General features: G+C 38.1%; 1 protein-coding gene across 1 annotated transcript; it reads right to left on the bottom strand.

Moving 5' to 3' along the window:
* Positions 1-1408: 1408 nt before the first annotated feature.
* LOC115956683 (glutamate receptor 2.1-like) lies at positions 1409-25152 on the bottom strand. The gene is made up of 5 exons (XM_031074992.1): positions 24862-25152; positions 10290-11536; positions 4379-4691; positions 3795-4192; positions 1409-1780 (listed from the first exon to the last, which is right to left on the bottom strand). The coding sequence occupies exons 1-5, from the start codon at positions 25130-25132 to the stop codon at positions 1409-1411; spliced, it is 2601 nt and encodes an 866-aa protein (XP_030930852.1). The 5' UTR covers positions 25133-25152.
* Positions 25153-25611: the final 459 nt, after the last annotated feature.

The raw sequence follows: 25611 nt of genomic DNA on the forward strand, positions 1-25611 counted from the left end.
ACCTTGATGCATTGACCGAAGAAGGAGAGGAGTCCAATACATAAGTGGAAAAGCTATAATCATGGATTCCCTTCTTTCTATTGTATTTCTCTATTGCGTAATTATGTGTATATATATATATATATATATATTGTTTTATTTCAATACTTTTGAAGCTTTGAATCTTCTGATTTAAAAAAAAAAAATTTTTTTTTGGCCTTTTGGAAGTTTTAACATCATAACTTTTGGGTTTTATTTTTTCTATTATCAGAAATTATCTAGAAGATTTCAATGAATATCCATGGATTATTCTTTTTGAGGGTAACCCATCTTTATCTTATATTTCTATTCCTAACTTTTTTTTCCTATATTTTTTCTTTAATTGTCCGTGTTTACGTCTCTTTTGTTTTTCTTATTTTTACTTTCATAGCGTATGTACATGTTGTGTATGTTCTTTGATTCTTTCTTTAATGATTTTTGTGTGAGTATGTGTCATCGTATCTGGGTACTTAGGCAAAATCTATAAAGACTAAAGATGCTTCTTCTTTTTTTCTTTTTCTTTTTTTTTGTAATGAATCTTGTGTTTTTCATGACTTTAGTGAGTCATATTCTTAATGATCGAAATGGTTTTGTTTGACGTGGATTTTGTTCATATTGGTTTCAAAGTTTATTTCTTGGCTTATATTATAGATTGTAATATATTTATTCATCAAATTGTTTAGTTGAGTTTGTTTTCGAAATTGTTTTCAGTGTTGGACATTTTCTTGAAGCATGTTGGTATCATATATTAAAATACTGTTAAGTTGATAATAATAATAATAATAATAATAATAATAATAATAATAATATAGTTTAATAAATGTTTGAAACGTATAGCTATTAACAAATGTTTTAGCTATATGATTTTATTTTACAAATTCAATTTTGGTGTTGTAGTAAAATAAACAAAGATTAAATTATATATTGTACTCAATACATTTCCCGTACATCGCACGGGTTAGCGACTAGTTCCTCTAATTTCCTTTCTTGGACATCGGCATGGTCCTCTTCTATATGTAATTACATCAAAAAATTTGAATTCTGGAGTGTGTCGACTATCGATGGTTAACATTAATATGGGCAAAGATTAGTCCCAACCGAAATATTGTGTCAGCAGTGCCGATCAATAGATTAGAGACATTCAAATAATTTCAGCAATTAAAAAAAAAAAATACATACAAATTATAATTTTTTGATTAAAAATATATACAAATGTTTTCCAAGAGTCTTGAGTGCTCACAACTTAGCTGCCGATAGTGCTATACCTTATATCATCTACTTATATGAATGCAAAATTCTTATTAATATATATATATATATATATTTTTTTTTTTTTTCACTCACATAAGTAAAGGATTTCTCAGACTTCTTCTAGGCCATATGGACATGGCTAAAGTTGAATAGTCTCCCTTGTATTTGAAATTCTTGCATTGTTGACTCTTCTGAAAAACCACTTCTTCCCATGGCTCCAGTGTCTTATTACTGCCAACATTAGTCTCCAGATAGTTTTGTGTACAAGCGTGGAATTATCCAAATGAAAGATATAGATCACTAGCACCATTGTTGATGTGCCTCCTGTTAATATGAATAATACCAAAAAGCTATTGGTGTTAAGACTAGGGATTTCATCATATGATTCAACTTCCATACACACTTGAGATGCAAGCATGCTATTCTCTAATTCCCTTAGTTTGCCACTTTCAAATACCTTTAGTAAGGCTTCAATTATGCTGGGAAGCAAAGGAGATCCCTTAGGAATTGCCTAAGGAGCAGATAAAAGAGAATATAGTTAGTGATTCCAAGTTATTAAAAAGTTTCATAAAGTTGGCAGCTCGCTTTATTTTTTATAGCCAGGGTCTATTTAATAACTACTTTCAAGACATTTGTTAATTGACCATTTTAGAAAAGTTTTAATACTGCTTTATGGAAAATATAAAATGCTATTAAAAAAGTTAGTTACCTTTTCTTTTTTTAAAAGCTCCTAAAAATATTTCATAAATCAGTACTTTTAGAGTATTTATTAATTTTTTCTTTTCTAATATATAAATTAGGGTAAATTCCACAAACCACCCCTGAGGTTTGTGATAATATCCAACTAAGTCCAGAACATTTAAAAGCCTACCAATTTCATCCAAAAAGACAATTTTGTCCCTGAAGACATTTTAATCACTAATCCCGTTAACTCACCTCTCATCCCTGTCTCTACTCACTAACTACACCATGTCTCTCTCTCTCTCTCTTCTGTTTCTCAGTAAACAAACAACAACAAAAATGCTTGAATGAAACCAACAATCAAAACTCACTTTCTTTGAATGAGGAGGAAAACAAAACAAATTTAAACCCAAACCACAGAACATGCAATCAAGAATCAAGAACTGTGACAAAAAATCAGCCTCTCAATTAAAAATCCTAATCTAAGACCGAAACCCAATCAATCAAAACATCCTCTTAAGAAAAACCCCAAATTCATAGGCCTCAGCAAGAAAATTTTTTTGCTCCTCCTTGTGGCTTTGTGACCGTCCACCACCAAACACCCCCACAGAAAACCCACCACCGCCAATCGAAACCTAACCATCCCCAACCCACACCACGGCACCGTCACAAACACTACAAGAGAGAAAACCCAAACCCTTCAATGTTGATCCACACCAAAACCCACGAATCACCACTTACACACATGATGGCGCTGCCGCAAAGACCACGAGAGAGAGAGAGAGAAGGGAAAGACTCCAACGCCGATCCACACCAAAATCCACACGTCGTCTAGGGCCTTCTGGCTTATAGATCGAAGAGTGGGTTTGGGGTTTTGAGGGAATGAGAATCAGATATGGAAGAGAGTGATTTTCAGTGAGTGGGTTTGGGGTATGGGGTTTTGAGGGAATGCAAATCAAATAGAGAAGAGAGTGATTTTCAGTGAGTGGGTTTGGGGTATGGGGTTTTGTGGTGGTGTTGGCTGAGGTTCACCATGGAGGCTCTACTCCGTTGAGATCGGTGAGATTGAAGAGGGAAGAGATTGATTTTCAGTGAGGAGGGTTGATGGTTGAGGAGGCTTAGACTTAGGCTGATCGAAGATAGAGTCATGGAGGCTCAGCCATGGTTGGTTTTTGGTTTCTGGAGAAAGCTCCAGATCGGAAAGACATAGAAGGGAGAGCTCAGCGTGGGTGAGAGGAAGAAAAGAAAAAAAAAATTGTTAAATAAAACGGTGCACAAACGGTGTTAGTGACCTTTAGGGACAAAATAGTCTTTACGGACCAAAGTGGTCAATTTTGGAACATCTTGGACGTAGTTGGTATTAACCCAAACCTCAGGGGTGGTTTGTGGAATTTACCCTATAAATTATAGACAATGAAAAAATTATTAGGTACTCCTCGTAAGGTGTTTCTCTCTTCTCATATTTATTGTGGACTCTAATAAAAATTTATGGTGAAATTAATTTATCATTAATATGAGATGTGAGAGCACTACATCACTAGACATTGAGAGTACTTAACTTAATAATTACTTGTAGACAACATAAGTATGGGATATATTGTACGAGTTAATGAGTCACTAAAACCCAAGCTTGGATACATGCCTCTACTCCTCAGACCTAACATTACTACCTAATTCAATAAATATTTTCTAAACCCAACGACAAGAATCTTAATCTAGCCCTTACTCCTGTTACAGTAAACATAAGGTTAGCCTCATCTCAAGGGATATAAAATTCTTTTGTAGTGACCTAATGAAAAATAAATTATATTAAGTAAATAAAAAGAAGTAGAGAAAAGAATTACAAAACCGAATCCTCCAACTTTATAGACTGGCCCGGCTGTCGTAAAGCCCTTGCAGTATCTTGCAAGGAATAACTTGGCCACAGGAATTTCAAGAAATATGGCTGCTATCTCTCTATTTATCAGGTCTTCAGCATATTCATCAGGTGACGTATAATTCTTGATATTTTTTGGATTGAAGCCCAATACCTCCACCAAATATTTCCCAACAAAGGCTGCTCTGGAGCAACCAACTATTGCATTGCTCTTTTGCAGTGTCTCAATGTCATTTACAGTGGGTTCAAGCTGTTGGACGGTGAGCATGGTGGTGAGATTGGCTGTGTAAATCTGCATAATAACTAATGCCACAAATATCCATGCCACCATTGTCATCCGTGACAGACTGCTATGCAGTTTTTTTCCTGCTCAATTCATTGAATTATAGTAAACGTTAGCACAAAAACTCACTTTTTTTAGACTAAAAACTATGATAAATACTCAACTTTTGAAATAAACGAAGATGAGGATAGCCACAAAATAACACTAGTTTTTTTTATTTGTTACAAAATAAAAGCTCAAGTTCTTACGTAGAGAAGACTTCATATTACCATGTAAAGAGAATAGTGTTGTGAAGGCTAAGCACAACACGGTTATCATTTGATTCAGTGCAGAGCCTTCAAGTTCAGGCCAGTAATGTCTTTCTATGAGCCATACAACTAAGCCATTGTAGACATTTATTGCTCCTATTAGTACCCACATGGCATTCGTATAGGGCTTCAGGAATAACCATGCCTTATTGCATGTTTTTGATTGAACCGGAACTATCATTACCAGTCCTGATTCGGTATAGGGGTGTGTGAATTCGGCATGCTTATATCGATTGGCCACTATTGCTACATCTCCAACAACTGCATCAAACTTCTGCTCCCATGCAAATATGATTTCAAGAATACAGGTTTAATTAGTCTTAATTTGCACGTCTATCTAGAAAATAAGAATTGGATCATTACAGAGATTAGCAAGACAAACAACTCAAAGGAATGCTGCTACAACATAAGATGAGTCCTAAGTAATGATGAGGCAGTGGCAGTGACAATGATTGATTATGTATATTGGACACTCTTGACGGTTTCCATAACGGGACTTTCTAAGTCATATACTTTTCAAATGTATTCAATTTAATTGATGTTATCTTTCACATTATTTGAGACCTATAGCGGCAGTCTAGAAATGCTGTTATATCTCCATTTTTTTGGTAGTGTGTAAAAGTTGAAGCAAGGGCGGCTTGATGCATTTAGAGGCCTAAGGCGAAAATTGAAATTGAAGCATTTTAAATAATTAAATATGACTTTAAAAAAATTAGATATTATTTAAACTCTATTATCTTTTTTTAAATGCAAAACTATTATTAACTAGTCACTAACCTGTACTATGCATGGAAACCTACCTATTTGTGAGGTAGACTAAAATAATTTTATAAAATCTTAAATTGATTAAGAAACTACACAATTGCAAGATTTACTCTTGCATGACTTCAATTTGTGTTATAATTTGATGAAGAAGTCATTGCTTGAATGTGCAATGACTTACAAAAAGATGACTCATTGCTTAGAAATTATTGAAACAAAACAAAATATATATAACTAAAAAAATAGAGAAATATAAGAGAAAGATGAGTTACATTCAAAAGAATAATCCATGATTATAACTATTGAAAGGAATTAAAAGATTCAGAGTCTACAAATTATACATAATATATATATAGATGTACGTGTGTATGTGTGTGTGTGTGTGTGTGTGTGTGCACGTGCATGTGACTATACGACAGAAAAATATAAGAGAAAGATGTGTTACCATCAAAAGAATAATTCAGATATTAAAACTTTTGAAAGACTAAAAAATATTAAAGTGTCATAAGATTTACTTCTTATAAATTTTTGAAACAAAACAAAATGTATATGATTACACAATAGAGAAATATAAAAGAAAAATTGATTACCTTCAAAAGAATAATACATGGTATAGTTATTAAAATATGCTAAACATGTTCAAATATTGCAAAAACTAACATAAATTTAGATGTTAAAACTTCCAAAATGCCAAAAAAGATATAAAATTAAAGAATAAGTTATTGAAACAATTCAAAAAATATATAACTATTTAAAAGAGAAATATAAGAAAAAAGAAAAAAAGTACACAAACCCATAAAGCAATAAGTTTTAAATTTTAATGGGTCTAAACTTTAAACGATGAAAAAAAAAAAAAATCATTACATCAAACTATATAGCTTTTAGGTTTCATTATCAAAAAAAGGAAAAAAAGAAGAAAAAAAAAGAAGAAGCCGCAACTTAATTATTGAGTGCATATTACAACACTACGAAGCTAAAGGCATCACAAACAATTCCCAAACCATGCATATGATATATTTGACTCAAAACCTACTTATTAATTCTTAAGTATTGCTCTCCATGAAAGTAAGCAACTAGATGCGTATTGGCTTATATATTGCTGAGACATATATATTTCTTCTTATCTCAAAGGTAATATGGCGTGTAGCGGGGGTATGGGAATGGGTAATAGTTGTATGGAGATGAAAATCACTTTTTAAAAAATACATGAAAAACCATTAAAAAAAAATTTACAAAGTAGTGGAGAAAATAACAGAAGAAGAGTTCATACCTTTATTCGGCTTAAAAAAAAAAAAAAAATTAAGACTTGCACTACTTTTATAGTGTTCATGGTTAACCTTGCAAATTTGGAGATAAATTGTCAACGTTTGATTTTGAATTTAAGCTGAACTTGTTAGAGAGATAGAGTTTCACTTTTTGTTAAATTTGGGCTTTGGCTGTTGATGTCAAAGATTAGTCTTCCTTGGGTTGAAGTTGATATTGTTAATTAAAAAAAGTAAATTAATTTTGTTTTAAAAAAACTGATAATGATATGGCAAGTTCTAGAGAAGTCAATAAAAAGTTAAAGGCTTTAGTTTTATATATATATATATATATATATATAGAGAGAGAGAGAGAGAGAGAGAGAGAGAGAGAGAGAGAGAGATTAATATGAGCCATGTAGGAAATTTTTTTAGAAAGTCTATAAACACAAAAAATTTGACAAAACTTACTGTTGTTGTTTATAAGTTTTTTGACTATCTTACTATGGTGATACCAACTTAAGAGATGAGATTAGAGGTGTTCTTGGCTTGATTAAGATATTAACCTTTTGATGTGGAGGAAACTTCAAAACCAAGAAAATATTTGAGAGGGTATATCCTTTATCTTGAAGTGTTGACCAAGAAAATTCTTAAGGCTCTAGATGCCTAGCACATAATCACTAGTATTGATCATGTCATTTACATATTTTAAAAGAAAGGTGATACCATGATCTAAGCATTGAAATAATAGAGGAACTGGCCAAGAATTAATGTTGTGAGATGATGAGCTGAACTTTGCAAACCAAGTTCGTAGAACTTGCTTAAGTCCATTGAGTGTTTGGAGTAATCAACACAATTTGTGAGGAAAGCTCAAAGGATGACAGAATTCTAGAGGTTGCTGCATGTAAACTTTCTCTTTAAGGCTGCTATTAAGGAAGTAATTCTTTACACTCACTTAAAATAATAGCCATTTCTGGGAGGTAGAGACTACAAATGAGTGTACTGACACAAGAAAGTCAAGTAACCAAGACAAATGTCTTCTCATAATCCAAAGTAAATTCCTTGGCAACTAAACGAACTTTGTAGTAATTAACAATGTCAACCAATCTAGTTTTGTTCTTGTACATCCACTTGCGACCTATAGCGGATTTGCTTTCTAGAAGGTTAATGAGTTCTCAAGTCCTTATCTTAAGAGTGAATCCAACTATTCTTCCGTAACTTAGTGAGGTCAGAGGAAGCCTTACAAAATATGTGAGGTTCATATAGGGTGGCAAATGTAGAAAAGTAATATGAGTCACGAATGTGAGAGAGAAGAGTTAAAATTGATAAGAGCAATGGGGCTTAAGAACCAATAGTGTCCCCAGCTAGAGTAAAAGGATGAGACTCATTGGAGGTGGGTGCTAGTGGCTCATCATAAGTGGACTTAGTGGATAGATGCTCTGGGAAGAGGTTAGGAGGGGGATTAATATGAGAAATAGTGGAAATATGATCTGTGAAGTGAGATAAGGAGTGGAATATTTTATTTTCCAAGAAGTCCACAAGACCAAAATGGACATAACCAAAAACTTTGAGTGGGCTGTAGTTTGGGGGTGTACCAAACAATTGTTCATAAGGTGTTTGATCTGATAAGATGGGTGACGAACAGCTGTTGATGTACACTACATTGAAAGTAGCTTCTTCTTAAGAGTAGGTGAGAGTGGAAGTGACAATATTGCTTAGGGCCTTAATAGTATCTAAGATGGGAGATCCTAAGATGTCTGGCTACTGGATCATATCTACAGATCTTTTATTTAAGTTAATAACCAAGAAAACAATATAACTGTGAGTGGGTTGTAGTTTGGTGAGTTCATGTGGTTGAAGAAGACCAAAATGGACATAACCAAAAACTTTGAGTGGGCTGTAGTTTGGGGGTGTACCAAACAGTTGTTCATAAGGTGTTTGATCTGATAAGATGGGTGACGAACACCTGTTGATGTGCACTACATTGAAAGTAGCTTCTTCTTAAGAGTAGGTGAGAGTGGAAGTGACAATATTGCTTAGGGCCTTAATAGTATCTAGGATGTGACGAAGTTTCTATTTAGCTTTTTGTATGAGGTGCTAGGACATGAGGTATTAGAAACTATGCCATAATGTTTAGAATATCAAGAAAGTCATGTTGTTGGTATTTTAGAGCATTGTTAGGTAGAAATACCTTAATAAACTTAGAAAATTGCGTTGCAATCATTTTCAAAAAATCGCAATATATAGTTGAAATTTTGGTACAATTTGTTTTTAATATTAAATAAATCCAAGTGTATCTTGAAAAATCAGCTACAAAATAACAAAATACTGCTACCTTCACATACTTGGAACAGGGGAGGGCCAACACATTTGAATGAATAAGATCAAAAGGCGTCAAAAGTAATAAACTCACTTTTATCAAAAGATAATGCAGGTTATATACCAAGTTGACAAGACAAGACCATATAGTTAAAAGGAATAGAAGAAATTTAACCTAATAGACCTCTTGACATTAAGTACTTGACACAAGTAACTAATGTGACTAAAGAGAGTTTACCAAAAAAAATGTGACTAAGGAGAGAGTGTCATAGTCTATGGAGAATGAAGCAGAAGCTAAAACAATTGGTCCTGAGACTCTAGATTAAGGAAATGAAAGGAAGTGAGTTCAAACAACTGACCAACCTTACTGGTGGTCCCAACAATTTACCTCTTACACAATAATAACCTTGGAAGAAAAGAGCAAAAGTAATCCAAGTTCGATTAGTTGACCAATAGATTAAGGATTGAGAGATAGTTAACAGACATCAAAGGCAAATAATTTGGGTGCTGAAATGGACCCCACCTAACTAATAGTCATGGTGGAACCATCAATTGTATGAAAAGTGAAAATAAAGATGGGAGTGTAATGTGTATAAATGTGAGGGCAGAATTATCAGCGTTGTGATTACAACAAGCATAGTCAAAGAACCATGTGAAGGAATCAGGTCAAACTTGAGTCAAGTGCGGGTCAGATCTAGGTTAAGTTTGGCCAACCTGATCAATTGGTGACATTGTAGGCACGCTAACATGAATCTAATGTGGCAGGATGAAAGGTGTGCTGATGGGGCAATTGATGTCTTGCTAACGTGACACTAATGTGGAACCTAGGCTAATGTGCACACTGTGATGGTGACACATGGCAACCAGTGTGTGCTAAATGTGTATTGGCATGTGTTAAGACACACGGAGACCTAGAGTGGCATGTGATGATGTGTGTGACACATGGATTAGCATCCAAAATTTCAAGTGACATTTGGCGGCTTTGTTTGTTATGTTTCGATTGCTGTTGGAAACATTAGATGAAGATTTTTGCTATGGTTGTGGCTGTGTGTATTAAACAAAGATTTGTAGGTGGTATTTCTAAGAAAAGCAACAATCTTGGGTTGGCGATGATGAATCACTTCTACCAACAAAAGCAAGGGTGGACTAGAGAAGACAACAACAGCAAGTTAACACCAAAAAATACGAGATTTTTCGTAAGTATCAGAAGGTTAGAGCAGTAAGTCTGATACTATCTTAAGCAATTAACATATCATTGTCTTAAATTGAGTGTAATAATGTATTAAGCATTGCCTTTATATAGGCAGATGAGTGTTGTATAAACAATATAAGTGCAATACAAGCACAAGAGGTCTATAGCCCATTGGGCTTATATTCTAATAATAATAAAATAAGAATGGAAAATTAAAGAAAGATATATTTAGGTGGAAAGAGGTGTTTCTCGCCTGACAATGAGATCTAAGATTCTTTAATTCTTTCACTGAGGTTTCAATCTATGATACAAAAATAACTAAATAAAAAATTGAACAAGAGAATAAGAAATCACATACCTTTAGATGAATTTGTTCAACCAAAGCATCATATGTTCCATTGAAGGGATAGAAATTGTAAGGCAAATAGAATGGCAATTGTTCTACAGTTGCTTTGAAGAGATCGATGGAAAATCCACTGAAGAGACTTTTATTTTCCAAGAGATCATATTCCACATTAACATAATTTTTGAATAAAGATCTAGTAGGCACCCCAATTCTTAAGGGTTCAGCAGTTGTCGATAATGTCCATCCTTTTGGAGTATACCAAGGCCCCCCTGGCCAAATCACTTGCCCTAAGTTTCTCATAGAAGAATTGTAAGTAACATTCTCTGCAATAGTTTTTGAGAAACCTAATTTACTTGACCAAAATCCAAGTTCCTGGTAACTCTTTCCTATCACATTAATGATTTGAAATATTTGTCCAGGAGCCAATTTTTTGTTAAAAAACTGAACCCTTCCGCTTAAGCCTTGAAAATCACTTAGTAATATTTTATCTAGTAACTGTTGCCCCACCTTGTTGCTCTCCATCATTGTTAGACACACTGACCATAGAGCATCATAGGCTTGCAATGCAAAAATCCCTAGTTCGTGGTTTTTCTCCTCAGGATATTTCGAGGCAAACTTTTTGCAAAATTTGAAATAAAAGTCTTGAAAATGAGGCTCATTTTCTGGGAAGTAGCTCCTGACCCCCATTACTCCTTGCATGTAAGAGATGATAGAGGCATCAATGGAGTGCACAAGACTTGTCATGGAGTTGGTTGTAATCCACACATAACCATTTTCCATCATCTTCATTTTATTTGCTTTTTCAAATAGACGAATGGCCAACAAAAATGACAAATTAACCACGAAAATTCTACATTGCCCACTTTGTAGCCTCTCAAGCTCCTTAGACAAGGAATTTGTAGTGGTGAGAGGTCCAAGAGATAGATGATGTATTATTCGTACTCCTGCTTCTTTTAAGGCGTCAAAGAGGTGAGGCAAGACTCCATTGACTGAGGAATCTGTATCTTCATATATCATAGTGACCTGATGCCATTCCCAAGACTTAACAATAGCTGCTATGGCTTTCATTTGTCCATGCTGATTAGGTGATGCTTGGACCAAAAATGGCCATTGCTCGATTGCCCAATTGGGAGTAACATCAGCAAAAGACAGAATTGGAATTTGATTTTTGTTGCCAATGTCAGCAACCAATGATGCCTCTTCCCATGTACATGGTCCTAGAATGAGTTGCACATGGTGTGACTTGATAAGAGCTATAGCTTCATTCAAAATGTAACAGATAAATCAACATCTTCATATAATTTGTAATGATAAATATTTTACTACAAAAACAAATATGATAAGTATAATATAGCATCATAAGACCATGAAGGTCCTTTACTAAAACGAGATTGAATTTAATATGCAAATCCTTGTCTGTTAAAGTAGAAAAACGAACAAGAGAAATAAGCAGCAAAACTTTTTTTATTTATTTCAAAATACATTGTTGTTAAGAGAGTGCCATAAATCCAAGAATTTTATGGATTTCTTTTTAAAAAAAAACAGAGAAGGAATGTACACTAGATAGAAACTCTAACAAAGATTTGAAATGTCACCAAGCAATTTGATCATGCATTTGGTTCGTGTAATGTTAAATTGCATTGCAATGTGAAATATATTCTTGGAATTTTTTTTATCCATGGAATCACATTCTAACAGTATAAAATTATGGTGTATGGTTCATTAGTCACATTCCCATCCTATTCCAAGAATATAGCGTTCCTATATTTGGCTCATAATATTACTAGAAATAATTACAATTTTAATGATAAATTGATTGAAAATAGTTGTGTAGGGCCCTTGGCTCCAGAAGTTCATAATCTACCCGTATATTGGGCCTGTGGCCCAAGTTGAGAACAAGGATTTGCTCGAGGAGGAGAAGTCTTCGTCAGAGGAGACTGTGTTGATGAATAAAAAGGTGGGATTTGGTCATAATAGCTCAAGAGAGTGTGTTGAGGATGAAGGTGTCCTCGGCTAGACAAAGCCAAGGTCCTAAGAGATAGTTTATCAGCAAGAGTGACGATCCCGAAGATTTAGTTGGAGCGGACAAGTATTGCAGAGACATCAGATAAGGAGAAGTCCCAAAATATCTTAGGTGAAAGCTGCTGCCTCCGCATTAAATGCACTGCAGCTAACTCTCTGGTCGCATTAATGTGGAGATGATGTCTGAATAGTGGATTTCAACCTTACAGCTACTACATAAAGACTTATAGGGAGTGTTGATGGGATAAGTATTCAAACCAACCGTCTAGAATGCACATGGAAGGTGGAGATGAAAGGGAAGGACAATATAAATGAGAAGGAATGAGTGAAAAACAGCTACTACATAAGGACTTATGGGGAGTGTTTATGGGACAAGTATCCAAACCAACCGTCTAGAATGCACGTGGAAGGTAGAGATGAAAGGGAAGGACAGTATAAAATGAGAAGGAATGAGTGAAAAAAGGAGATCGAAAAAAGGAGGAAAGAAACACTGTGCAATTAAGAATCAATCTTGTAACGTTACCTAAGAGCATTATATAAAACCATTGTCCTCGAACTTCACCGAGGACGTTTTTTCTTCAGCATACACTCGTGTATTTTCATTCTTTAGACATCAAACCTATCTAACTTGTTGTTCGGCTAACTAAAGCCTAGTTTTTCTAACCCATTTCTCTACAAATTCATTGTTTTTGGCGTTTTGGGCCTAAGTCCATTCATATTTTGGGCTTGGATCTCGAATCTGGTCCCTACAATTGGCGCCATCTGTGGGAATTACTGATGCGATAGTGAGTTTGACGTTCAACGATGGTAGGATCAAATCTAAACCAAGCAGAATCCGTGGGGTCTCAATGTCAAGATCATTTATGTGAACTTGAACAAAAAAGAGACTAGGAGGGAAGTGTACACACTACCCACTCCAGTAAGAGTCAATCTTGGGGTAAGAGCCATGTCTCTCATAAGGAGAATACCAGAAACATGCAGAAGGAGATTGATCACCTAAAAGGAAGCTTATGCCATGAACGCAGAAAGCAAGCTCCTTCAAATTCTGATTACTCTTCCGGTAATGAGAAGGACAAAGACTATAGACAGAGGTCAAGGACTCCCCCCAGCGAGTCCTTCTCTTATGATGAAGACTACCGCCATGAATGCCAAAACAGAAATGCATCTTCGGGAGGCCTGGGAAATGACGCAATGAGTAAAGCACTCAACCAAATTTCCAAGTCGCCTTTCACGTGCTGGATTGAAGGAGGGAAACTTCCTCAACAGTTCACTCAACCCACATTCACTTTGTATAATGGTAGAACAGACCTGGTAGAGCATGTTAGCCACTTCAATTAAAGGATGGCTGTACATTCCAAGAATGAAGCCTTGATGTGCAAGATATTCCCATCCCACCTAGGGCCTGTGGCGATGAGGTGGTCTGACGGTCTGAGGGCAGGCTCCATTGACTCCTTTAAGGAACTCACCTAAGCATTTGGGTCCCGCTTTATTACATGCAGCAGGGTTCCTCGGCCTTTGGCTTCCTTGTTATCTTTGTCCATGAGAGAAGGAGAAACCCTAAAAACATATTCGGACAGATATTGGGAGATATTCAACGAGATAGATGGTGATTTTGAGGATGTAGCCATCAGTACTTTCAAGCTTGACCTACCTACCGAGCATGGTTTAAGGAAATCTTTGACTGGGAAACCTGTTACCAGTATACACCAGCTCATGGATCATATTGACAAGTACAGGAGGGTTGAAGAGAACCAGTAATAGGATAAGGGGAAGGGTAAGATTATCCCTCAGGAGATGAGGGATTTCAAGTCGTACCATTACAATAATATCAGAACCTGAAGGGATTTTGCTAGACAGTCTGAACTTGCAGCTTCTTAGGTGGTGAGCACTGTATTTAAAGAACTAGTGCATCAAGTTCTAGAGAAGATCAAGAATAAGCCGTACTTCAAATGGCTGAACAAGATGAGTGGAGACCCTTTGAGGCGCAACCAGAGTCTTCATTGCTAGTATCACCAAGAGCGGGGGCATACCATCGAGGACTGCCAGACGCTGTGGAACATCTAGAGTAATTGGTAAAAGAGGGGAGGTTACGATAATTTCTGTATCGACCCAATGGACAAGGAGATCAATCAAGGGTAAGGGCTCAGGGAAGTGCTCCTCTAAGGCCCCCTTTAGGTACAATCAATGTCATTTTTACTGCGTCGGGGGGAACAAGTTCTCGCCCTTCTAGGGTGATGTCTGTAGCTAGATTACCAGCTGAGGGCTCCAACTTTGAGCCGAAGAGGGCTAGACTAGAAATCCGACATTCGTTGAGTTTCTCAGACGAAGACAAGATTGGAACTATCCAACCACATGATGACGCTTTGGTGGTCACCTTCAGGATAGGGGGGTATGATGTAAAAAGAGTAATGGTGGACTAGGACAGTTGTGTAGAAGTCATGTATTCGGACTTGTACAGAGGACTAAATTTGAAACCTAAAGACCTGACAACCTGCGATTCACCTTTGGTAAGCTTTGATGGGAAGCTTGTTGCCCCGAAGGGCCAGATTAGGTTACTCGTACAGGCCGGCTCAGAGGTGGTGGAAGTGGACTTCATAGTGGTGGATGCATACTCCCTCTACACGGCCATTGTCGCTAGACCCTGGTTTCATACCTTGGGTGCTGTTTCTTCAACTTTGCATTAGAAGGTTAAGTATCCGTCCAGAGACTGGATTGAGGAGCTGGTAGGGAACCAATCTATGGCTAGGCAGTGCCTCATGTCTGCAATTTTGCATCAACTAGCAACTGAGTCCTCGGCCATGATTAAGAAAGGTTTATAGCAATCAAAGTCTCCGGAATTATCTGCAAGGAGGCCGGCTGAGGAAGCCAAATGTGAAGATTTAGAGAAATTCACCGTAGGTGATGATCCAGAAAAGTTTTTTCAGGTGGGAGCTCAGCTACCACCTCAAGAGAAGGAGGAGTTGGTGATATTTCTCAAGGAGAACGTTGATGTTTTCGCTTGGAATGCTTATGAAGCTCTAGGAGTGGATCCGAGCTTCATTTGCCATCATCTAAATGTCAATCCAATGGTCACCCCCAGGAGGCAACCACCTCAGCATTCGTCCAAGGAACACTCAGATGCTATTAGAGACGAGGTGACGAAACTTAAGTAGGCTGGAGCTATTATTATCTTGAATGGTTAGCTAACACCGTAGTGGTAAAGAAAAAGATTGGAAAGTGGTGTGTATTCGTAGATTTCACAGACTTGAACAAAGCCTGCCCAAAGGACCCTTTCCCTATGCCTCGAATTGACCAACTGGTGGACGCAACGGTGGGCCATCATCGAATGAGTTTTTTGGATGCCTTTCAAGAGTCCCATCAGATACCTTTAGCCCTAGACGACTAAAAGAGGACAGCTTTTGGTTACTTCTATTGTAAACTAGCATTACAAGGTGATGCCCTTTGGTTTGAAGAATGCAGGGGCTACTTACCAAAGGATGATGACCAAGATATTTGAGCCACAGTTAGGAAAAAACATTGAAGTTTATATCGATGATATGGTGGTAAAAAGTAAGGTAGAATTCGAGCATGCTAGCGACCTTGGAAATATCTTTGCTATCTTAAGGAAACATAAGATGCGACTTAATGCTTCCAAGTGTTCTTTTGGCATTGGATCAGGGAAGTTCTTGGGCTACATGGTCACACACCACGAGATTGAGGTCAATCCTGACCAAATCAAGGCAATCAACAATCTGCAACCACCTCGGAATCCTAAGGAAGTCCAGAGGTTAATCGGGATGACTGCTGCTTTAAACCGGTTAATTTCTCGGTCAGCAGACAGGTGTAGGCCTTTCTTTTAGCTATTGAACAAATGGAAGGGTTTTGAATGGACCGAGGAGTGTGCCCTGGCTTTCCAGCAGTTGAAAAAGTACCTTTCTCAGCAACCAATTATGTCAAGGCCCGAGCAATAAGTTTAGTTTTGATCCGTGTCGACAGTGGCATACAGAGGCCAGTCTATTACATAAGCAAGTCACTACATGAAGCTAAGGTCTGGTACTTACCACTTGAGAAGGCCATTTTGGCAATGGTGCATGGCACTCGTAAGCTTCCCCATTATTTCCAATCACACACGGTTGTTATCTTGACTCAGCTCCCGCTCAGATCTTTACTTCAGAGTGCCGACTACACAAGGAGAATTGCAAAGTTGAGCACGATCCTAGGGGCTTTTGATATCAAATATATGCCTCGCACCTCTGTTAAAGGTCAGGTCCTTGCTAATCTGGTGGTTGAGTTTGCCAAGACCCCATCAGAAGATAAATTAGAGGAGCAAAATATGGATGAAAAATCAGTTGCCGTAATCTTCCTGCAAGAGCCTTTGTCCTAAAAGGTCTACGTCGATGGTGCAGCTAATCACAGAGGATCTGGAGTGGGGCTAGTTCTAGTATCCGCAGAAAAGATCACAATTGAGAAATCCTTAAGATTGAGATTCTCGGCTAAAAACAATGAGGTTGAATATGAAACTCTGTTGGTAGGGATGACCATGGTTCAGAAAAAGGGTGGAAAGGCAGTGGAGATATTCTCTGATACAAGGTTGGTTGTAGGCCAAGTTCAAGGGGAGTTGGAGGCAAGATATCCTAAAATGTAGGAATATTTGAGCTAGGTTAGACACTTACAATCTGGATTTAAGTCTTTTGTTTTATCACAAGTTCCTAGAAGTAGGAATGCACATGCGACTCTCTTGCCACACTGGCAACCTCTTCGGCACAGGGCTTGCCTTAGGTAATCCTTGTGGAGGACTTGTGCAAACCTTTTGAAGTGGAAAGGAATGTGGTTCATATTCACCAAATAAGGATGGGGCCTAGTTGGATGGACCCTATTGTGCTATTCCTTAAGGAAGATGTTTTGCTTGAGAATAAATCCGAGGCTGACAAGGTGCGAAGAAAAGCTCCTTGGTTTTGGCTGTCTGAGGACCAGAAACTGTATAAGAGATCTTTTTCTGGCCCATATCTGCTGTGCGTGCACCCTAAAGCAGTTAAGCTGCTCTTGGAAGAATTACACAAAGGAATTTGTGGAAGCCACACGGGAAGCAGATCTCTGTCTCACAGGGCCTTCACACAAGGCTACTGGTGGTCAAACATGCAAAAAGAAGCACAAGACTATGTGAAAAAGTGTGACCAATGCCAAAGATTTGCACCAAACATTCACCAACCTAGAGGAGTCCTTAATCCCTTGACCAGTTCTTGGCCTTTCACTCAGTGGGGCTTAGATATTATAGGCCCTTTCCTTAAGGCAACGGGGAATAAGAGGTATTTATTGGTTGGCACGGATTACTTCACCAAATGGGTCGAAACTGAACCACTGGCAAATATCAGAGACGTGGACGCCAAAAAATTTGTTTGGAAGAATATTGTCACTCAGTTTGGAATTCCTTATACCCTCATCTTGGACAATGGACTTCAATTTGATAGTAAAACTTTTAGGAGGTATTGCTACGATCAAGGAATAAAGAATAAGTATTCCATTCTGGCCTATCCACAAGGAAATGGACAGGCCGAGATTGTCAACAAGGTTATAGTGAGCGGACTTAAAAAAAGACTAGACGACGCAAAGGGGAAGTGGGTGGAAGAACTGCCACACGTCCTTTGGACATACTGGACTACACCTCGTAGATCTACTGGAGAGACACCTTTCTCAATGACCTATGGTGCCGAGGCTATCATTCCTTTGGAAACTGGGTTCCCCACACTGAGAACAAGTTCTTTTGCTCCGAGCAGCAATGATGGGCTGTTGGAAAAAAAACATAGATTTAATTGAAGAACGAAGAGAAAATGCCATGGTCCAATTGGCTTACTATCAACACAAGCTTAAACAAGGATATGATGCTAACGTCAAGCTAAGGCCACTGGCACTTGGAGACTTGGTTCTAAGAAAGGTTATGGGGACTGTCAAGAACCCAACATGGGGGAAGTTCGGACCCAACTGGGAGGGGCCCTATCGTATCACATCAGTGGCTAGGATTGGAGCATATTATTTAGAAGATCTAAAGGAAAAGGCTATACCACGCCCCTAAAATGTATATAACCTTAGGAGATATTATTATTAATAGAGATTTTCTTCACCCTATTTGGGATTGTTATATTGTTTGTCATATATAGTTGACATCTATCTAAGTATTAAACAGAACTTGGGTCATGCCTGGCTCCTCGGATCACATGCTTTGGGAAAATTGATAATTTTTAATCATTTCTTTAAGTATTAAACAGAACCTTAGCTATGCCTGATTCCTCGGACCACTTGCTTTGGGAAAATTAATACTCCTTGACATTGACCTAAGTATCAAACAGAACCTTAGTCATGCCTAACTCCTCGGATCACATGCCTTGGGAAAATTGATAACTTTTAATCATTGTTTTTAGTATTAAACAGAACCTTAGCTATGCCTGGTTCTTCGGACCACCTGCTTTGGGAAAATTAATACTCCTTGACATCTACCTAAGTATCAAACAGAACCTTGGTCATGCTTGGCTCCTTGGACCACATGCCTTGGGAAAATTGATAACTTTTAATTATTATTTTAAGTATTAAACAAAACCTTAACTATGCTTGGTTCCTCAGACCACCTACTTTGGAAAAATTAATACTCCTTGACATCTACCTAAGTATTAAACAGAACCTAGGTCATGCCTAGATCCTTAGACCACATAGCTTGGGAAAATTGATAACTTTTAATCATTGTTTTAAGTATTAAACAGAACTTTAGCTATGCCTGGTCCCTCGGATCACCTGCTTTGGGAAAATTAATACTTCTTGACATTTACCTAAGTATCAAGCAGAACCTTGGTCATGCCTAGATCCTTGGACCACATGCCTTGGGAAAATTGATAACTTTCAATCATTGTTCTAAGTATTGAACCAAACCTTGCCCGTGCCTGGATCCTTGGACCACACACTTTGGTTAAATCAACGTTTTCTATCAAATTCCTAAGGGTCAAGGCAAAGCCTTAGTTATTGAAGACTTCTTGGATTACAAATTTAAGGTAAGTTAGTATCCCTTATTGATGACTTCAATGTTAGGTAAAGCCATGTCAAACGGCAATGATTTTCACTACAACAAGAGTCACAATGAGATGCTCATGAGCGTCACTTAAAGCATTTATAGGCTTACTTATATTCGTTCAAGAGATGATTATCCTTTTGCTCCTCTAAAATTACCAATAAGTAAGGAACATAGCATATTTGAAACTATATGCAAGTAATGTTGTAGAGTATGTTCTTGAAATTGGAATTATCCCTTGCCGAGATGGTGGACTTAGTAAATTTCGCTCATTATTGTTGTAGATCATATGAAATGGGAGAAATGTTTTGTCACTCGAGTAGATTAGTGAGAGAAATTCTATTTTATCACTACTTTTGTTAAATGTTAGATAAAACAAAAATCATATTGACTTCAACATGTAAGTCACAGTGAAGAAGAAAGAAAATGCCCATAATTTTCATTAATAACAGCCTTAAAACAAGGCAGATCAAATGCAAAGAGGCAAGTTGATTACAATTGATAAAAAAGAAAAAGAAAAAAAAAAACCTATTGCTTCATCTTTATTACAAGTTTTTCTTTTGAATCCTTGGGAGGTTGTGTATTTGCTGCCATGGAGGACACTTTAGCCTTATCCTTAGTATCCTCTTTTGGGGGTACGGTGAGAGTTGCCAATACTAACTCCATGCTTTGTGAAGTTTCTTTTTCCTTTGAGGGATCCTTTGGAGCAATTAGGGGTAGGCCAGAGCCTTGAACTACATCCTTATTGATCTCCCCTGTCTTTGAAGTGTCCTCAGCTTACTCTGCCCCTTCTGAAGGAGTGTTGGCTGCAAGAGGAACTTTGGGTAGGCTGCCTTGAATGCCACCTACCTCTGAGGATGCTGGGTTGGCTTTAGAGTCTAAAGAGCCTAAAGGGCGTATGGCTGGGGGGTAGTAGACGTTTTCTGCTTTCCTAAGCACGGAAGAAGCCTCAACCCCGGCTTGGTTGAGGGCTTCATCCCATACCAAGGAATAGTAAGTCCTACATACGGTAGGGACCTCGGCCTTAAGGGCATCCTTGGTCTTGGCCACCCCAACATCATACCCATGCTGCTCAACTTCATCCTTGGCCTTCTCTGCCTCATTTTTTGCCTTCTCGGCTAAAGCCTTGGCTTTCTCAACCTCCTTCAATTTCATTTTCAATGCAGCAATTTGAGTCTTGGAGGAGGCCAGCTGGTCCTTAGCACTGCTCAATAGCAGCCTTTGGCTCTCAGCTTGCTTTTCAGCATTTTCAAGGGCGACTGTTGCGTATTTTATTTCCTTTTCCTCCTATTGCAGCCTCTTCTTAAGCTCTTGGAGGCTCTTGTCGGCCACCTAAAAGGCCTCCATAGTGACGATACGCCTTCCTCCCTCTTCCTTCATTTGCCGATGACAGTAGTTGGTCATCTCTTCTACTCGGAAGAAGGCTTGAACAACTTGCCAAAGAGAGAAACGAGAATTGGAAAAAGAAAGTTAAGGAAGCAAACTAAGAAGGAAAAGAAAAGAAGAGATCATACCATGACCAGATATCTCTTGAGGCTGAGAAAGACCTCATGCCTCCTTATGGACTGTAGCTCAGCCATTTCCCCAGAGAGCAGTAGGGCCTACTCCACTGCATTGGCCACATAGCCGGCTTTTCCTTCTTGGAAGTCCCTAATGGAGGCATTGGCTAATAGAGGGGCCCCATCTAGCATTGGCTCAGGGAGCCAGGCTGAGGGCTCGGCCTGGATGTCGCCCCTCCTTTTGGCACCCCTCTACCTCACTTTGCCCCACTTAGCCACCCTTTAAGCCTCGTCCTCTTGAGGGGGGAGGGATTTACTAGCATCCACCACCACCTTGCCTTTGCTCTCCTTCTTCCTCTTCAGGTCAGCAGGTCCAGACGGGAGGGGCAAAGTAAGTGGAGGAGTGGGGGGCTTAGTTTGGGCAGTCTTCACCGGTGCGTCCCTCCCCGACTAGGACTCTATCAAATCCATTAGGCTGGATTTTGATTTGCGTTGTATCCCCATTTTGTCAAGTATTAGTGAGAATGGTGGGTCGAGATCAGGAGTTGAAGTTTCTGGGGACAAAGGTCGGTTGAAGGCTTCAAATTCGTCCTCGGACTCTAGTACTTCAACTACTTCTTCTTTTTTATCGGTAGGTTAAAAGAACCAGATGCACCAGCTGTGTGTTGGAAGGGAAGATCTATTCTAGGAATACCCTCCAGGATCGATTGAATGAAAAGATCACTTTCCCGGACGGGTTGGGTGGAGAAGGTGCCTTCTGGGACGAGGGCACCTTCGGGAAGGAGAAAACCAGGGACAGCTACACTTATGTGGTGAAGACAGGGGTATTTGGCTCTGATCACGCACTTCGATGCCTAAAAGCTAGATGAGATCAGCTTGTACCCTAAGATTATGTGAGCCACTCGCAGTTGGCCATCGTCATGTACAAAGACCTCGACCTGAAGTATTTTATCTAAACTTTCCTTGTTGACCAAGTTGAGATTCGGCTCAGCAGTGTGTTTGTCTACAAATTCATCAAGGTAATAGAATTTTATCAGATATGAAAATACAAGGAATCAAAAGAGAGGACCTATAAATAAGCACCCTAGACCTAGTACCCCACCTAGTTCTCCCTCTCTCGTCAGGTAGGGGAGACCATCACTCCACTCCTCTGACAAGATTAGGAAATCTTTGTTCAGCCCTTTGTTGGATTTGAGAAGGCATTGGATGAGCCTAACCTCGGGATACCTTGATTTCAAGTAGTACCCCTGCCCTTTTAGACAGTGAAGATTATAGACCCAATTAACATCATGGTGGGTTAGACTTAAACTCATCTTTTTGTTAAGGGCATCCACGGAGTTTAAGATCCTAAACATATTAGGGGCACATTGAGTAAGAGCCAACCTATGAGCTCTAAGGTAATATCTAGTGACTCCACCCATAGGGATTTTCATCCCTCCCTCTATGAAGGCAATCATCAGAATTACTACCTCTCCGACTTGCCTATCCTCGTGCCATTGGCCCTCACTATAGTACCTAATGCCTACTCTTGGGGGGATCCTATAACTAGCCCTAAAGTTTTCTATCCCCTCCTCGGAGTCTGCCAGACACTTAAATCTACCCATTTCTATAAGGGTTTGGAGGGAACTTGAAAGGTTGGAAGGAGAAAAGAGGGCCGAGAAGGGGAAATGTATGAAAAACAGAAAAATATATGGAAAAATAAAGTGTAGAGATTTGTGAAGACTTATAGATATAAGGAGGGTCTCCTCAGACAGACTTTAGATATTTGTAGAGATCACAAATGAAATGGGAAGGTTGGCAGATTCAATGTATGTGTGTTAAAGCTAAGTGAATGCTAAAAGTAAAAATAAGGTTTGATTTAAGCGATATTTATACGAAGGAGAGAGTAGAGAGTGGGAAAGTTCCCACTCAATTCCCAGCGAGGCCCTCAACCGTAGGATTCACATCACGTCGTAGAACGTAGGGGACAAAGAGCTGTAATAATTTAATGAGGACGTGTCTCAAATGTTGCAGCGCCAGGAGTGTGTCTTGGGTAGTCAAAAAGGTGTCTTCATAAGCAGAGGGAGGGCGAAATGGGCACAGAGCTAATATAGGGACATCGAAATCCTCATTTCTTCCCGAAGAGCCAGAAAGAAGAATCTCGAGGAGCTATTGCAGGGCCCTTAGGCCCAGAAGTTCATTATCTATCAGTATATTGGGCCTATGGCCTAAGCCGAGAATAAGGATCTGCCCAAGGAGGAGAAGTCTTCGTCAGAGAAGACTGTGTTGATGAATAAAAAGGTGGAATTTGGTCATAATAGCTCAAGAGAGTGTGCTGAGGATGAAGGCGTCCTCGGCGAGACAAAGTCGAGGTCCTAAGAGATGGTTTATCAGCAAGGGTGACAATCCCGAAGATTCAGTTGGAGCGGACAAGTATTGCAGAGACATCAGATAAAAAGGAGTCCCAAAATATCTTAGGTGAAAGCTGTTGTCTCCGCATTAAATGCACTGTAACTAACTCTTTGACCGCATTAATGTGGAGGTAATGTCTGAATAGTGGATTTCAGCCTAACAACTACTACATAAGGACTTATGGGGAGTGCTGAGGGGACAAGTATCTAAACCAACCATCTAGAATGCACGTGGGAGGTGGAGATGAAAAGGAAGGACATTATAAAATGAGAAGGAAGGAGTGAAAAAAGGATATCTGAAAAAGGAGGAAAGAAACACTATAGTAATTAAGAATCAATCTTGTAACGTTACCTAAGAGCATTATATAAAAACCATTGTCCTCGGCGAAGGATGTTTTTTTTTCAACATACACTCGTGTATTTTCATTCTTTAGACATCAAACCTACCTAACTTGTTGTTCAGTTAACTAAAGCCCAGTTTTTCTAACCCATATTTTTACAAATTCATTGTTTTGGGCTTGGATCTCGAATCTGGTCCCTACAATTTGCAACACCTCATAAAGGACAAAACTACCCCAAAACTTAAAAAATGACAAAAAATAACCCAATTTAAAAAAAAAATAATAAAAAGAAAAAACCCTTGAAATGTCCAAAATGACCAAATTACCTTAAATCGTCCAAAGTGACCATTGAACAATTAAAATGTTCAAAATTACTAAAATACTTTCAACAATGACCAACTACTCTCAAAAGCTAGAAAATGACCAAAAGACCCCCAAACCACTAAAATGAGCACAATTATCCTAGAAACCTTCAGAATGACCAAAATATTCGCATGACGTCTAAAATGACTAAAAGATCCCCCAAAACCACCAAATTGGCAAAAATACCCTCCCTTTACTCAAGTCTCTAAAATTACCGAAATATTCCTAAAATGTCCAAAATTAACAATATACCCCTAAAATGACCAAAATACTTCCAAAATGTTTCAAGTGACCAAATTGACCAAAATACTACTGAAATATTAGAAATCTATTGTGTGAAGGATTGATTTTATAAAAATTGAAATCTCTAGTCTTTATGGAAAATTAATCATCAATGATAATTTTGTACAACTATGGTTTTTTTTTTTTTTGGGTGAAACTATTTATGATTTGAATTGATTTCTATTGTCCCACAATTTTTGGGACTTTCTTGAAGTGAGTGTAGTCACCTATATATTTTACAAAAAAATTATTATTATTAATTAAAAAATTTTGGGGCTTTTTTCTATAAGGGCCTAGGCAATTGCCTATAAGTGGTCTTACCCAAGGGCTGGCCCCACACGTGCACACACGCGGATGTGTAGCATCTATTAATAAAGAATAAGTCTATTGCCATACATTTTGGCATAACAAATGCCACAACTCGTTCATGTGGTTAGTTGTGGTTGGTGTAGGGGTGGCCTCACATGGACCATCAACTATGGCGAGTTGTGACATTCGTTATGCTAAAATGTATGGCACTAGACTTATTCATTAACAAACCTCTATGCAACAAGTTTAACAACCCCCCCCCCCCCCCCACACACACACACACACACACACATATATATATATATATAGAGAGAGAGAGAGAGAGAGAGAGAGAGAGAGAGTTACCTGCTAGACCTGCTCGAATGGGTTCACCGTGAGAGTCTTCTATTTGAAGAAGAAAACTCTGATTGCTGAACTCGCAGAAATCCTCCATTGCCATCTCCAAAGCTACTTTCTGTTCTTTACCAATACGTGAACTGCCATCTATAATGGCACCTATAACTCGTTTAGCATGGCTGTTTTTTGTTATCTCAGTGCTTCGGTTAGTGGGCGCTTTTACCGCAATCAACAAAAGTATGGCCAATAAGAAATAGTGAAAAGGAGGAAAAGCTTTCATATTGTACGGAATGTGGTACGTTAGACCCTTCATACATACATACATATATATATATATATATGTGTGTGTGTGTGTGTGTGTGTACATGGAGTGCAGAAATTTATGATCTTGTGTTTGATAATGGATTAATAATAACTGAACAGATTTTCTTACTTACTAATTATTCTTCTTATGACTACATACCAAGCCGGATAACATCAAAACGAGCAAGGTACGTAGGAACCATCACAAGAATTTCCTCATAGAATTCTTGCAACTTTCGGGCGTCATGTAAACAAGGACTAAACGTTTAACATTTTGAATTCAGCAGGTTCGTCAAAGTTCAAGTGGGATGCAAAAAAAAATAAAAAAAAATTGAAAGAAAAGGATGAATAATGCTATTATTTATTTTGTTGTTGTGGTTCAGCTTGTACTGTTTTGGGTAAGACAATTAAATATAATATAGGAGCGTCATATTCAAAAGTCAGTAATATAGGATT

Source organism: Quercus lobata, chromosome 8 (genome assembly GCF_001633185.2).
Source record: "Quercus lobata isolate SW786 chromosome 8, ValleyOak3.0 Primary Assembly, whole genome shotgun sequence".
NCBI classification, from domain to species: Eukaryota; Viridiplantae; Streptophyta; class Magnoliopsida; order Fagales; family Fagaceae; genus Quercus; species Quercus lobata.

Excerpts from the sequence above, each read along its gene's own strand:
- LOC115956683 (XM_031074992.1), bottom strand. The coding sequence starts at position 25,132 with ATGAAAGCTTTTCCTCCTTTTCACTATTTCTTATTGGCCATACTTTTG. Across the intron at positions 4,193-4,378 it reads AACACTATTCTCTTTACATG|GAAAAAAACTGCATAGCAGT; the intron begins GTAATATGAAGT and ends TGAATTGAGCAG. Across the intron at positions 1,781-3,794 it reads AAGTTGGAGGATTCGGTTTT|GCAATTCCTAAGGGATCTCC; the intron begins GTAATTCTTTTC and ends TCTGCTCCTTAG.